Genomic DNA, 15,355 nt, shown 5'->3' on the forward strand with positions numbered 1-15,355 from the left:
CTGGTCACCCAGTCTGCCACCTCACCAGCACTTATACATGGACGTGTACTGTTTTGGAGGAAATTCCCATTAAGTTACTCAAAAAAGAGGCGACATTTCCAAGGTAAACTCAGACTACTGATAGCAGTTTTTTTTCCAACTGCTACGTAATGTCAGTAAGATAAAGCAGTGCCACCCACAGGTCAGCTTCCAGGTCATAGTTCACCCTGGGGGATTCTCGGAACTCTAGGACCCAGAGGTACCCTGGGCTCACCCATAAAGCACAGGTGGGTTCACGGCAAAGGTGCACTGTCTGGGATTTTAGGCTTATGGTTGGGCAGACTGGGTGGGAGTAGAAATAGGTGTTGAATCACTGCTGGTTGGTTCAGCACAGCCTTGTATACTATATATTGTTCATTCAATTGCTATTCACTGATCGGCATATCACATTTATAGGTCACTTGTGCCTATAGCACAGAAAATCTAGCATGTGTTTTGCTCTATGTGACTGCCCAGCCCTGCTTTTCCTCCCTCTCCTTCACCCCAAAGAGTCCTCGAGTTTCCACTGACCTAGAATGTTTATCCTTATTTGTGGGAAGGGACAATGGCCTCCCACGCATGTCAGATCTCATCTCCACACTAGAATTATCCCAAGAAGCAAGCTCCAAAGAGTTGAACTGCCTCCTATCTTGGCACTAGACAGCTTCCTGATCACAGGCAAGTCTTTCATCTCCGTAGCTCTGTTCTACCTTTAGTAAGAGACGGAATTTCAGTCATTCAAGTCTGGCTATCCCACCCCCTGGGGAGCATGAAGATTTCAGATTCCCAGGCACCAACCAGAACTACTGAATCCGTCTTTGGGGTGGACATCCAGGAATCGTTATGTTTCCCAGATGATTTGATGCAACTTCTCTAACCACATTCAAACACCACTGAATCCAAGGTTGTCTCCAGCCCTGAACTTCAGGCCAGACTTAAGGGGCTTATTCTAGTCTTAAAGATGCCAAATGCTAAGTGAAGGCTGATAAGAGAATGGGTGAAAGTCCACAGGAGAAAGAGTCTCTGCCTCACTCCTACCTTGCACCCCCATCTAGCTAACCTCCTTCTTGCCAAGCTCATTTTCCACTCATCTCCATTAGTTTATGTCTTCTTTTCTCACCAGTTTCTCACCACCCCATCAATCAAGTCTACCTGTGGTACACACACAGCCTCATCGGAGGGTCAGTTGGGTATCTGTTGCATTACCATTAAATACTTCGATAACTTGTTTGAGAGTCTCCAGGGAAATGCCACTGTATCCTTTGGCTAAGACATTGATCCTTAAAGCCAAGAGCATCCGACATCTCTCAGGGATTAGTGGCTTCCCAACACCTACAAAACAGAATTGATGTTTTCTCCAAGAAAAACAAAATTTTTTCCTTCTCCCAGCCGTCTCCATCTCAAATTTCTCGCCACGTCTTGGCTCAGATACTTGCACTACTTTCTCTCCTGATTCTCTTGCTTCTTCAAGTCTCATCTTCCAGACAGATATGAGAATCCAGTTTTGCCTTCTCACTTGCCCTTCTTGGAAGCGTCAGTGAACGCCCCGCCCTCCTCAATACCCTTAGAATAGCGTCTGGACTCCACAGCACAAGCTCTCTTGCAGTCTGATGGGATTCTTGACAGACTTTCCCGTCTCACCTCGTCCCGAACAACTCCTCCCTCAGTTCCAGCCTTAATTTCGTCCCCTGACTGCATCACTCTCTTGGCACGACGGTATTCATGCTCCCATGCCAACCCCATCCTTTCACCTGGCCCATTCCTTTTTCTGAGATTCAGTTGAAAGGTGGTCTTGTGTGATGCTTTCTGCTTCCCCCCTCTCTGCCCCACCCCGGCAGCAGAATTGGCACCTACTCCTTGGAATCCGCTAGCTTCTGGACGCTGTTAAAGGATGCCTGACACTGTGCTACGTGGTCGTCCAGGTATTGGTTCCAGGGCCCCCAACCCAACCCCCCTGCAGATACCAAAATCCCCGGATGTTCAAGTCCCTTATATAAAGTGATGTAGTACAGTCGGCCCTTAGGATCTCCGGGTTCCTCATCTGTGGGTTCAGCGAACATCCCAGGCTGCTTGAACCTGGGAATGCAGAACCCGGAGATACCGAGGACCGACTGCACTTCATTCAAATCAAACAAGACCTAGGAGGCACTGAATGTTTGGAGTGAGTTACCTGAAGAATGTGAACGTACTAGGTTGACCTGGAGCTCCCTGGAAGAGAAAGAGAAAAAAACCCTCTTAGATACCTCACCGTGAAAATGTTCCCTCAGCTGGGAACATAGTTAAGTCTTTGGAGGGACAGAATAGGCATGATGGGGCACTGGAAGAAACCAGCAAGTCTGTGTTTTCTATATCAACTCATGTGTGAGTTAATCCGAGCCTCACCCTCCTTATCTGTAAATTGGGGCAAATGTTAATTATTTCTGTTGTTGAACGAAATCTCCAAAATGAGAATAAGTGGCATGTGACTGTGTGTGTGTTTGGTGGGGAGCAATCAAACTTACTCTAGTTTACTGACAGGAATTACAGTTCTGGCAAATTTCCCAAAACCTGTAGTAATGCCGTAAACAACTAGAATAAAAACCAGATGTTATACAGTTAGACACAGGTGGCATCTTTTAAGCCTATAAAAAGAACTGCGTAATACAAAGAGAAAAGGATACCAGTTTTTTCTTTCACGATGCTTTCTATGACTTCCCTGGAGTTTTGCACCTTCTTTTCAGCAGTGGGGGTGAGCTAGGAAAACATTGGTCAGAGCTGAACACGTCAAAGATTTACACGTGCCGCGGAAAAGGTCAGAGGATGTCCTTCCCCTCCCTCCAGCATACCTTGATTTTGTAGTGTCCCTTGCCCAAGTTGACCAGATCCTCTGTGGTCAGGCTGTCCCCATCTAAGGCAATGTACTGCACAAAAGAAGGGAATCTCCGTGAATGCAAACAGCTTAGTCGCTCAAACAAAAGAGTAGGGAATCCTGAAGCAGAATTAAGCTCTGACCCGTCAGAGATTTTATCACTGCTATCAAACACTCATGTGCTAGTTACAAAGACAGCTTGCTGAAGAGGAGGTTGAGGAAGGAAAATTAGAAGTGGAAAAGCATAATGCCTTTCCCTATTACACAGAGCTGGATAAAGCCCTGTCCTCACTGATGGTGCTTGGTCATAAATTTTGCTAGCCCTCCCCCTCCTTAAATGAGGGGTGGGGGGACTTAATTTTCTTAAAAAAAAGGAAGTGGTTTGAAACTTACCTTTTCGGGTTCCCGGTATTTGCTGTATCTGTAGCCAGGTAAAGGAAAATGCTGGGTAGTGTGGAAAAGCCCCAGCCCCATCATTGGTAACAGTAGCCCCCAGAGCAGACCAACAAGCCTGCAGGAAAGGATACAGGTAAACTCCTTCTGGTTGCGATGGAATGAAGTCGGAAGACATGGCATCCCCTTCTATAACTGAAACAAGGATGCAAGAGAGACCCCTTAGGGATCACAGTGGAGAGCCACTTTTGGCGTTACTGGTAAACCAAGCAAAGGGCTCTTCAACTGCCTTCGGAATTCTACAGAAATGGCTGCTTTAAAACGACTTCTCATGCTTTAAAATTTACAAAGGAGAGCAAAAGGCAGAGATGTAGGCGCCAGGCATGCATGAAAGTTCAAGATCCAGCCCCACCTCCATCCCCATCACCGGCTTTATTTTGTTTTAAATCTATTGTTTTAATATTTAAAATATATTTAATATTTAAATCTATGGGGTTTTTTTTGTTTTTGTTTTGCGGTATGCGGGCCTCTCACTGTTGTGGCCTCTCCCGTTGCGGAGCACAGGCTCCGGACGCGCAGGCCCAGCAGCCATGGCTCACGGGCCCAGCCGCTCCGCGGCATGTGGGATCCTCCCGGACCGGGGCACGAAGCCGTGTCCCCTGCATCGGTAGGCGGACTCTCAACCACTGCGCCACCATGGAAGCTATCAAACTTTTGTTTGATAGTTTCATTAAACAAAATAGATTTAATTTTGTTTTAAATCTATGCTACTGGTCTCCAGTCTGGTGAGGTTCTTTTGAAGGGCAAAGGGATTTTCAAAATGATTCGGTAACTGCAAAAGGCTTCAGCCCTGCAGTCTTGAGTTCAAATCTAGTCTTTGCTACTAGTAAGAAGTCTCCTCCTTTCCGAGTCGGCTGCCTTGTTGTAAAAGGTGGATAAGACTCCTGCCTTCCTCGCAGGGGTGTGCGAGAATCCCGTCCCCGTCCCCCCTTCCCCCCGCCCGCCACCCCCCCCACCCGCAATTGGGGAAGACAAGGGACCGTCCCTCCCGGCCGAGTGATTCGCACCCTTTCCCTCTGGCCACTCACCCACTTCCACGAACTCGTTGTCCTCCAGGGCCACCTCCAGCGGGTCCTCGTGGTCCAGCAGGCCCAGGCCGTTGCAGCGGCGCACGAGGAAGCTCACATTGTCCACCGAGGCGAAGCCACCATTGTCTGGCTTGTTCTTGATGTACCTCCGCACGGCCTCCCGGCCCAGCCAGCCCACCGTGAGCTGCGCATCCTGGCAGGGCACCGCCAGCCACTCTCCGCGCACGTGCACCGTATACCTGGGCATGGTTGTCCGCTGGCGACAGTCACCGGGAGGGGAGAGTTTTATCCGGGAATGACTACCGAGGTGTGGTTGATAGGGAGAAGTGGGATGGGCTTTCAAAACACGCCCCCTCCCTTGCCTTTACTCATTCACGCATTGGACAAATATTTATTGAGCGCCCCACGGTGTCCCTTTGATTTTTTTGCAGCTGAGCGAGGGGCAGGAGAGCGGGATGCAGGCTGCCTTTCCACCTGCCATCCAGGTCTGCTGCTGGCAAGGCCTGGGTTCTCCCGCCCTTGGGTCCTAGAGCTTGCCGACCCTGCTGCTGGCCCTGTCTCCGCAGGGGCCCTGATTCCTCCCTCCCCTGGTTTCTGTCTGCGTTCTCCTCCATTAAGGGCAGCTTATAAACACCATGTTCCTGTCTTTATCTGGAATTACTCTGTAAAGTGCTCTTCACTGGCCAACTGTGACACCAGGGAGTGTGGCAATCTTCATGCATTTGTTTATTCCCAAATACGTGTTGAGCAACTCCGCCCTTACCACTATGAAGGTTTTCTGAAGCTGTCCCTCCACAAAGGGAGAGGGCAAGGCCAGAGATCATTTTCACAACTAAAGGTCACCATTTTGGTGACAGCCACCACGCTTGGACTCCAGCTCCACTGCTTATTAGCCTGGAGCAGTAAGTTATTGATTAGCCTCTGTTTCCTCATCAAAAGGCAAAGGGGCTAATTTCCTCACCGCAGTGTTTGCAGTGTCTACCTGGGATCAGATCCTGGTCCTGCCATTTCCCAGCTGTGTGACATTTGGGCAAGTTACTTGACTTCTCTGGGCCTCTGTTTCTTCACCTACAAAATGGGGATGATAATAGTACCTATTTCAAAGGGCTTTTGGGAGGATTAAGTGAGTTCGTATATGTAAAGCCCTTAGAGCAGCACCTGGTGCAATGGAAATGCTATGGAAGTGTTTGTGATGACTGTTGTTTGCACTTTAATATATACCTATATTGCTTTATAAATGTTCTTTCATCATGGTATCCCGAATGGATATCCCTAATCCAAGTAAGCTTCTTCAACACAGATTACTGCTCCCTGCACCTGATTCATTATAGTAGTATTAAGGAACTCTGAAAAGCATGAAAAGGGAATCAAGGAAGTGTTGGCACTGTTTTAACTAGGCAGCATTTTGGCAGTAAGCCAGTGTCTAGAGATTGGATTATTCCAGTGGAAAAATCCTGAAAAGTCTGTTTCCACTAAAACAGACTTCTGTTGGGAATAGAGACACAGTTGTGATATCACAGAAAACACCCAGAACGTCCTTCTCTGAAACCCTCCCGGGGAAGTGTACAAAGAAAGAGCTGCCCCTCCTTGAGCTTCATTAAAACTTGCACTTCAGCCACCTACACCCTGACCGCACTCTGGAATTCGTCATCACCTGAATTTCATCCACATAAGAAATCTTAAATTCCGGTACCCCACCTTCTGACCACAGCCTCCTCGCCTTCCCGTTCTCCTCTTACATCAGTCATCTCCAACCTTGAACCTGGCTTCCGGTCAGTGCCTTCTTCTCTGCACTTGCCACTGGCTTTCTCCCTTACTTTCCTTGGAAGCTGGTCCCCTAGTTACTCACCTGGACCACTTTATTCAGCACTTTGAAATTCCTTTATAACCCTAACCCTATTCCTACACTCTGAATAAACCGCCACCCATCCCCCACCCCCGGGGTTATCACAACAAACTTCCGTGTTCACCGGGAGAGGCAGGCTCTGCTACAGAAAGTCTTGTGATGGGTTGATGGTGGCCCTGCCTCCTAATGCCCCTCCCCCTTAGAGAGTTCCCCAAACAGTCATACCCCTCCTCAAGGACCTTCTCAATAGCTACCTCCTCTAATTCTCAGAGGAAGCCCTTACCAACTACATCTCCGAAAACTGAGGCCCTTAGATGTGAAGCACCTTAACTTTCTGTCCTCCTCCATTACCTCATCCAACACATAATTCTTGAATGCCTGTTACGTCCCAAGCACTATGCTAGGTGCCGGGAGTGAAACAAATAAGATACATCTTCCACCTTCATGGTGCTTACTCTCTGGTGATGAATGCAGATGCATAAAGATTAGTAAGAAGTCCCGCTATCCCCTGTGCCATGAGAAAACCCAAACTACTTGGGCACTCCAGTTGCTGGCCCCAGCTGAGCCCAGTTTGAGTAATCCCAGGCCAGACATCAGACGTGTGAGGGAAGAAGCCACCTGATCATACCAGCTCCCAGCAATTTGAGTCATGCCCAGCTGTTTGAGGATTCCCAGCTCCGGCTCTAGACACCGTGGAGCAGAGACAAGCTATTTCCACTGGCTCTGTCCAAATTCATGACACAAAAACCCCATAAGTCAGTACCTTTACTTATGTTATTCTTTCTTCGTCCAGATGGAACACACTTCCAACTTTCTTTGATTGGCTAGATATTTCTTATTCCTTAAGACTCAGTTTAGGCCTTCTCTTCTCCAGGAAGCATTCCCTAAATGCTTCAATTGGGGTAAGTGGCCCTTCTCTGGGGTGCTTTTTCTTTAGCATTATGTATAAATTACTTACTTTTGTTCACCCGGAAATTATGTGTATATCCAGCTTGGTACAAAGACATTCAACATATGCTCATTAGCTGAAGTAAGTGTAGACTCTACTGAGTGGCCCCCAGGTGAATCCCTACAAACATTTGTCTGTAGCACCTCTTCCTCCTTCACAGCGTCCTTCAAGACCACCCTCAAGCATCCCTTGCCCCAATTCACTTTCAGTATCACTAATCGGTGTAACTGAAAAATGACATTAGCTTAGAGTATGGGGTACACTTATGGGGGGGCAGCCTCCAAAAGCATCATCTGGGTCCATGGATTTGCTAAAGTCTAGTCACTTCGACTGTGATTATATACCAGGGATTTGAGCTGAACTCTCTCCTCTGATATTCCTGGCGTGGAGACAAGTGAGAGCAGAGCCTGAGAAATAGAAGCACACTGCAGTGTAGAAACATGTCCAAAAGGAGAGAACCATTTGGAAGAGTGAGAACAGGGGAGAAGTCAGGATTACAGGAAGGCCAGAGTGTTTCCTCCTATTTAAGACTTTTTTTTTTTTTTTTTTTAAATACTACATTAGCACTTCTGGAGGGTATTTAGCGATGATATGCCCCCACCCACATTTATGCTCTAAGACACTATTTCTCTTTGCTAGAGTTTATTTGGCCAGGGGTGGACCAAAGCTAGGTCAGAGCCTCACCTTTGGGAGTTTGGAATTGAGACAGTCGCTCCATGTGGTAAGAACTATTGGCAACAGTAAAGCTGGGGTAGCCAGACTATACAATGTAGACCAGAGAGACAGAAATGGGAGATAAGAGTATGGACGTCTCTGCTGTCCTGGTGTCAGTTCCCTTCTGTCTGTCCTCAGATTCTGGTAACCTCCCCCTCCCCTGTATCCTTAGTATAATCCTCCTTTTCCCTTTCTGACTTCTAGTCATTGGGGTTGCTGTCACTTACAATCAAAGAATCCTAACTAATACAACAGTGGCTCCCAAACTGTGTGCTGAGGCACCCTGGGGCACTGCGTTACATTCATAGGGGTTCTTTGTTACTCTCTCACTTGGATAAAGTTATTGTTATTTTTAACTCTTTCTTTCTTTGTGCTGTATGCTGTTTATGGATGGAGAAAGTTTGCTGACCACTAAGGAGATGAGGCTGGTTGAACAGACTGTCAGGTATAATTGAGGGGAGAAGCAGTGGTATTCAGGTTGGCCATCTGACCCTAACGGTCAGGAAAACAGGACAGCAGGTGGATCCGGGTATGAGAAGCAGAGCGCTCCCACTAGTTTATACATTTTGGTAAGGGAATTCATCCTATGTCCACCAGCTGGGTGATGAGCAAATCTAACCAAGTATTTATCTTTAAGGTTATTTAAAAAGCAAAATCCTAATTATGTTGAATTTTTGGTGTGCAACGGATGCAAATTAAAGAGCTTAAAATAAGAGGTAAATAATATGTTGACATATCTTGTGACCATAGTGGGAGAAAATGAATATGAAATTAATGAAAAAAATCAACATTTATAAATCAAAAGGTTAAACTTTGCTAAAATTCTCTTTACAAAGAACATGCCACCAGGGGTGGGAGGGGAGATAGATCAGCTTTATTTATGGAAAAAAAAAAAATCACTGACCAAACAATAAAAAGCCAAAACTAAAAAGACATTTTAAGTTACAATGTGAGCTGAAATTTTGTATTTCTTTATGAATTCAATTTTAAAAAGAGAAATGTCTTAAATCAGCAATGGACAGGTCCTTAATCCACTTTTAAATCTTTCCCCACAAGCATGGCAGTCACAGGGTGCATACACGCCTTGTGCTCTTGGTAGGTACGGATGGCTTGATCGTGGGATTTGTCAAAGGCAGCAAGGTCCCTGCATTAAAAAAAAAAAAGAAAGATGGATAATGACTTGACTTATTTCGGCAAATTTTATTATACTTGCAAACAGATTAATAATAGATATTTATGTCTTGGTTATATTTTTTTCAGAATTCCTGCCAAATTCATAGTCAAAACAACTTCACTGAGATATTCTTAAATTGTATCTTGTTGCCAAGATACAACTTTTTTCACTTTTATCAAGCATTCCTTTAATATATGTCAAGCAACCTAGTCTACCTTATTGCAACATTTGAAGCAAAAAGGTTTGGCTTTACCTGTTTGATCCTTCTTGCATTTAACTTCAGACACTTTTTTCTTGTCCTTCCCTACTCATCTTCTACTTGCTTTTAAAGATCTTTTTGTGTATATAAGATTATCTTCGATTTATTTCCTTTTCACCAGGGTCTAACCCTATATGGCCCATAATAGGTAATCCATATATAATCCTTCTAAAAAACTAACGAAATCATCTCAAACTTTAAATATTTAGAAGTGTTAATTCCTATTCCAAAATTGTATCTATAATCCTTAACAAATTTAAAAATATTATTTTTAGATTGCATTTTTTCAAAGTATTTTAGCAACATCAAAAACATCTGTTTAAGATTTTTCTTCCCCATTCCTTATATAAAGTCAAAGCATAGTGAGACTTGGTTCTTACTTGAATAAGGGTCGTGTAAACTTCATTCTTCCTTGTTCAGTCGCCATTTTTAGAGCCAAAGGAATTGCTTCCTCCCATTTCGATTGAATGCAGAGTCGTAACCATCTAAAAGGAGGGTTTTTAGGGGGTATGGGGTAGGAAATGAGGAGAAAGAAGCAGGATATGACAGGTATATCTGAAAATTACTTTTGTAATGATGAATAATCCCATTATACTTACACTGTACACCACTTTATATTATGTCTTTATTCTGAGAATCTCAAATCCTTATACATACCATTCAATAATTGGAGAAGAGAAAGAAGAATAGTTTGTTCTTGAAAAAGATCATATGTTTTAAAGGGTTTGGATTATGTAGGTGCCTATAGACCTTACATATGCAATTTCGGAAGGAATAAAACTTTGATTTAAGCTCACGCTACAAATTTGAATTAAAAAAGATGAACAGAATCAAAGATTTCTAACTATTCCCATTTCAGAGCCCAAGAGGAAGAATGCCCATTTACCAATGAATCTTTAATTCTAATTTTTTTAAAGGCAAGAGAAGCTTAGAATAAATTCTAACAAAAAAATTAGTACTATCATCTTACAGATATTGCAACTACTTCTTAAAGACCATTATAATTATGTATATAGATGCAGTAAATTTGAAAAGGATTTTTCAAGACTCATGTATGTCTCATACGCTGCTTTCCCTTTCTCCACTTTTTAAACTAGTTTTCCACTTTCTTCCACAGAGACAAGTTAAAATGATGTACCTGAATCGTATTTCAGAATTGTTAATGGCATTGAAGTTGTACACCTCTTGCATTCGCTTTATGTGCCCCAATGGAAGAGGTGCCTAGAGCAAAATAAAGAAGTATAATGTATCATTTCAACAGGATTCCTTGGAAGAAAGGAGCTGGAGAGAAATTCTTAGCCAGATTAAAATCCTCAATATTTTATAAAATAGAAATAAGTTAGATAAAAGAAACAAATGCACACTAAAATAAATTTTGTGCAAATTTATTCTGAATAAGGATATCCTACTAGGAGCCAAGGGATAATTTAATTTGCGAGGTACATGGAGAGGTAAATGAGAAGTACTCTCTTCAGACTTTCTGGTATATGTAAAGCACTAACTTTCCGAACCTCTCCAGAGTCGAAATTTCAAGTTCTTCCTTATACCTTAAATATCTTAAATTTATCCTGTTCTCCAGATTCAATCACAGTTAATTTTTTTCCTCACTGATTCCCCCAGCTTTATCTTTGTATGTTTCCTCCGAAATCCCTTTTGAATGATCTATACCCCTACAAAATAGCAGTTTTTAAACTTTTATATTACAGACCCTTTTCAGAATCTGATGCCTAATACGGACCCTTTCCTGAGGCGGGTGGGATACATTTACCGTATAACACCAAGTTGTATGTACAGTTTCAGGGGGTTCATAAACTCCCGTGCCCAGGTTAACCCGCGCTAAAGGGAGCACAAGCTTGGGTGAAGGAGAGAAAGCAGCGCTCAGTTTGGGCAGGCGGAGCGTCGGCGGTGCCCGCGGGATGCAGGCGGAGGAATCACGTGGTAGATGGAAACCTCCCGCTCCAGCCACTTCCGCGTCTTACAGAACGCTCACCCACACTCGGCTCTCACTGACTGCTGGACCCGTCCCAGATTGTTTCGTTTCCACCAATCTCCAAGTCCAGCCGGGTAGGCCGGCTGGTTAAGGTCACGTCCTAGGTCACCTCGTTACTTTCCCATGTTTGCTGTGCCTGCTCGCAAGTCGGCGCATCATGCTTTCTCTCTTCGTGGCTCCAGGCCACACGGCAGGCGGGGCTACAGAAATGTGTGAAACCGCGGTGACGGCTTCGTGCCCTAATGGGTTCTCTAAGACTCCGGTTGCTTTAAATTCCTGATCCTCATTTTGCATCAGTTCCATAGGAAATTCTGTTCAAAGTCTTCTTCCATCCCTCCCAAGGTCTTTAGACCTAAGAGCTCCCTGTCATGTAATAGTAAAGACCCCATCACTGTCTCCCTCTCAACATACAGCATCTCCTCTCAGCTTCGCATATTCTTTTAGTCACCTGGCTTTGAAACCTTCAAATCTGCTTGGACTCCTTCCTGTTAACCCCCAACCCAGTCAGTCCCCAAACCCCATGCTCCATCCTATGTGTCTCCCTCTCACTGTCCTGCTCTTTCCCTTCCCGCCAGCTCCCTCCAGCCTGTCCTGTACTCCTCTGAGTCTCCCAACTAACTTCACCCCCAGCGTTCCTCATGTCAATCCAGCCTCCCCAACACCAGAGGAATGGTCTTCGTAATCACCATTTCATCAGATGACTCTCCTGTTAAAAATGTTAAATCCTCTGCGACTGCCTGGAATCAAACCTAACATTCTTAGCTTGGCATTCAAGACACAGCAAGCACATCAGATCCCAGCAGTGTTTCTAGCGTTCTCTTCATTAACCTCTTTCCCAGGGCCACGACTTCCTCCTCCTGCCACGCTGTCACTTGCTGCTCCTTCTATCTCCCTGCTGACCCTGCTCTTCTCAAATCAAGCCCCACTCCTCCGAAATCCTTCCTGATTACCCCAGTTGGAAGGGAGTCCTTCTTCGCTTTTTTCTCAAATGACACCTAAAATCCCTCCTTTTATTGCTAAATTTTGCACTTGAGACCTTTCCTACTAGATTATAAACTTTTTGAGGACCCGGCATATTTCTTTCTTACGTATTTTTATATTCAGTACAATACTAAACATAGCAGGCATTCAACAAATGTTTTTAAGTAAACGAATGGATTTTACCAAACCATTTTTTCTGTTAGTTTCCACATGGATATTTTTTCCAAGTGGGGTTCAACCATAAATGCTGTGCCTTTATGCCCATTTTAATTTCTAATATTTTGAGCTAGTACTTACTTTCTGGAGCATCTGTGCTAAAAATTCATTCACCTGATGAGAAGAGAAGTCTTTTAGGTCTGCTGAGCTGAACGAATTTAAATCATCTTCTTTGCCCTGAAATAAATGTTGCCTGATTACTCTGCCATTCGTGTACGATTCAATAATATGTATTGGTTTATCTGACATAAAAGTAAAAGTTAAGAAAGAGAAATACAAGGATGTATAAGATTATAAAAAATAAATTTGAACGTTAGCTATTTTAATCATTCTGAGATGGCATAACTATAACTTAAAGAGCTGATATGACACCTAAATCTATATTACTTAAGACAAATTAGACTATTAATAGTAACAGTGGAGGAAACTTTTGACAACGTCTGTACAATTCACGATATATAGATTTCCAAAGCAAAGAAATGCTACAAAAAAGCATGTCAACTGTTTATAGGCCAATTTGAAAATGTGGGTAAATAATCAAATTGCATATTCTTTTAAATATCACACGAATGAACTCGTAAGGCCACAAACAGATCTTTCCCTTCATCTTCACACATTCTATTTTCCCCACTTAATCTTGGAAATCATTTAAGGAAAAAGAAAAGTGGGTCTGTACTTTTCAATTTAGGATTCATTGCAAATTATCTTTGAGGAAATAATTGAGGAACATTAAAAAAAGCTTATCAAAATAAGTATTTTAAAAATCTTTTAAAATAGTTTTAAACTAGGGTTTCTTTTAACTTTACAAGAAATATATGCAAAGGTTAAAAAAAAATCAAATAGGACCAAATGAAAAATTCCTTTGCTTTTGCTCCCTGTCTCCAAGTCCCACTCCTCAGGAACCTATATTAATATGTATATCCTTCCAGAAAATTTAATGTATGCATATACATCCTTGTAAAGAATCATTTATTTTACATCTTCCTCCCCCTTCAAAACACCCTTAAGGACGCGGGTTCGTGCCCCGGTCCGGGAGGATCGATCCCACATGCCGCGGAGCGGCTGGGCCCGTGGGCCATGGCCGCTGGGCCTGCGCGTCCGGAGCCTGTGCTCCGCAATGGGGGAGGCTGCAACGGTGAGAGGCCTGTGTACTGCAAAAAAAAACAAAAAACAAAAAAACAAAAAAACAAACCAAAAAAACCACCCTTAATATCAGAACTTCCTCCCTCTTAAGAACCTCACCTAAATATTAAAACTTACAGATCTCATTCTCTGCTCAAAAACATGCAAATTTAAACTACCTATTGAGGATATATTTATTAGTGGTAAAAACAAAGAGCAGGGGAATGATAAACCAAAATTCATGGTCATGGTTACATGGCAGGGCAAGGTGGGTAGAGAGAAGGATGAGATGGGGAGGGCAAAGTATCGACAGAGGAGGTACATATGTGTACAACCTGCCTACTGCTCTGATAAGAAGTTGTTAGAATTTTTTTTTTTTAGATGTTGGGGGTAGGAGTTTATTAATTTATTTTTGCTGTGTTGGGTCTTCGTTTCTGTGCGAGGGCTTTCTCTAGTTGTGGCAAGCGGGGGCCACTCTTCATCGCGGTGCGCGGGCCTCTCACTATCGCGGACTCGCTTGTTGCGGAGCACAGGCTCCAGATGCGCAGGCTCAGTAGTTGTGGCTCACGGGCCTAGTTGCTCCGCGGCATGTGGGATCCTCCCAGACCAGGGTTCGAACCTGTGTCCCCTGCATTAGCAGGCAGATTCTCAACCGCTGCTCCACCAGGGAAGCCCAGAAGTTGTTAGATTTTATATTTGCTTACAAAAAAATCTTGAACTTAGATCTAAAAAGTCAGTAATGCTCTAACTTTGTTATGATGTTATGAGAATCTCCAAAAAGATGTTTATATTTTATTTAAAATTAGGGTCTCTTTTGCCATGGTTTCTTGTTCCATTTCCCCAATTTGCCTTACTCCTGAGTTGGTTTCTCTTCCTTCCTCTGACCCTTAATGGGTCTCCCAATACCTGGAGCTTTCTACTCCTCTCTCTTATTCTCCACACCCAGACAAACTTTGGTGCAAACTATCATACCTCCCTATCTATTCTTCTAAGAGCCCATTCATCTTTCCTAAAAATCACTTACTCTCCTCTAAGAGGCCTATATTCCCCCACCCCTTTCCCTTTTAAGAGCAAGAAAAATCAGAACTAATACCATCAACATCCATTTGTTTTCCCCCTCAAACTTAACTTTACACATTGAGGTCTGGTATAATATCATTTTGGATAAACTTGACTTAGGAATAGTAACTCCAAATACATGAGTTCATAAGTAAAGCACCACTCCCCACTTCATTGAGTAGAGACACATTTGTACAATTCAAAAAGGAGTCAAAAATCATACATTACTACTCACAGTAATCCATCTTTGACTTAAGGCAATACAAGCATTTGTCAGAGTCATATCATAGCTGCAAAGATTCAGAATATTAGAGATTACATTTTATAAAAAGGCACATGCTTTTGCATCAATGCCATTTTGAAGTTACAGAACATACTTAAATTTCAAAGTTCTTTGAAAATAAAGATAAACAACTCCAGAGTGATGGAAATAGGAAATCTTCTACCTGACTTAAAGATTACTGGTCTCCTCTAAGAACACAGAAATCCAACTGGATACCAAATTAATGAAACCCTGGATTATTCTTTGGAGAGAATGCCAGAACCTCTCAGCAGAGACAGTCACATGCTTCTGCAGTATGCTGAAGGGGCTGGGGCTGAGTTGAGCGTATTGTTTCCCGGATGGTAGGAACAGTTCCAGGCACTCAGGACAACGTGGTAAACACCACAAAGTCCTTGCTCTCGTGCCTTTTCCTTTC

The 15,355-nt window shown here is 43.5% G+C and overlaps 2 protein-coding genes across 2 annotated transcripts in view; both read right to left on the bottom strand.

Moving 5' to 3' along the window:
* HAL (histidine ammonia-lyase) overlaps positions 1–8,616 on the bottom strand; it is a 28,200-nt gene extending 19,584 nt beyond the window's left edge. The window contains exons 1-10 of the mRNA XM_089921146.1: positions 4,344–8,616; positions 4,023–4,052; positions 3,672–3,718; positions 3,394–3,454; positions 3,260–3,287; positions 2,844–2,918; positions 2,679–2,751; positions 2,520–2,586; positions 2,189–2,226; positions 1,225–1,350 (exon numbers count right to left, since the gene is read on the bottom strand). Of these exons, the coding sequence (XP_089777272.1) occupies positions 1,225–1,350; positions 2,189–2,226; positions 2,520–2,586; positions 2,679–2,751; positions 2,844–2,918; positions 3,260–3,287; positions 3,394–3,454; positions 3,672–3,718; positions 4,023–4,052; positions 4,344–4,594 (796 nt within the window). The 5' untranslated portion in view covers positions 4,595–8,616. The remainder of the gene's footprint in view (positions 1–1,224; positions 1,351–2,188; positions 2,227–2,519; positions 2,587–2,678; positions 2,752–2,843; positions 2,919–3,259; positions 3,288–3,393; positions 3,455–3,671; positions 3,719–4,022; positions 4,053–4,343) is intronic.
* Positions 8,617–8,708: 92 nt separating this feature from the next.
* LTA4H (leukotriene A4 hydrolase) overlaps positions 8,709–15,355 on the bottom strand; it is a 28,665-nt gene continuing 22,018 nt past the window's right edge. Inside the window, exons 15-19 of the mRNA XM_022562404.2 lie at positions 14,893–14,947; positions 12,558–12,653; positions 10,428–10,510; positions 9,670–9,774; positions 8,709–9,000 (exon numbers count right to left, since the gene is read on the bottom strand). Of these exons, the coding sequence (XP_022418112.1) occupies positions 8,883–9,000; positions 9,670–9,774; positions 10,428–10,510; positions 12,558–12,653; positions 14,893–14,947 (457 nt within the window). The 3' untranslated portion in view covers positions 8,709–8,882. The remainder of the gene's footprint in view (positions 9,001–9,669; positions 9,775–10,427; positions 10,511–12,557; positions 12,654–14,892; positions 14,948–15,355) is intronic.

Source organism: Delphinapterus leucas, chromosome 11 (genome assembly GCF_059928025.1).
Source record: "Delphinapterus leucas isolate spDelLeu-1000000601 "Yukka" chromosome 11, BTC_Dleu_Yukka2, whole genome shotgun sequence".
Lineage (NCBI taxonomy): Eukaryota > Metazoa > Chordata > Mammalia > Artiodactyla > Monodontidae > Delphinapterus > Delphinapterus leucas.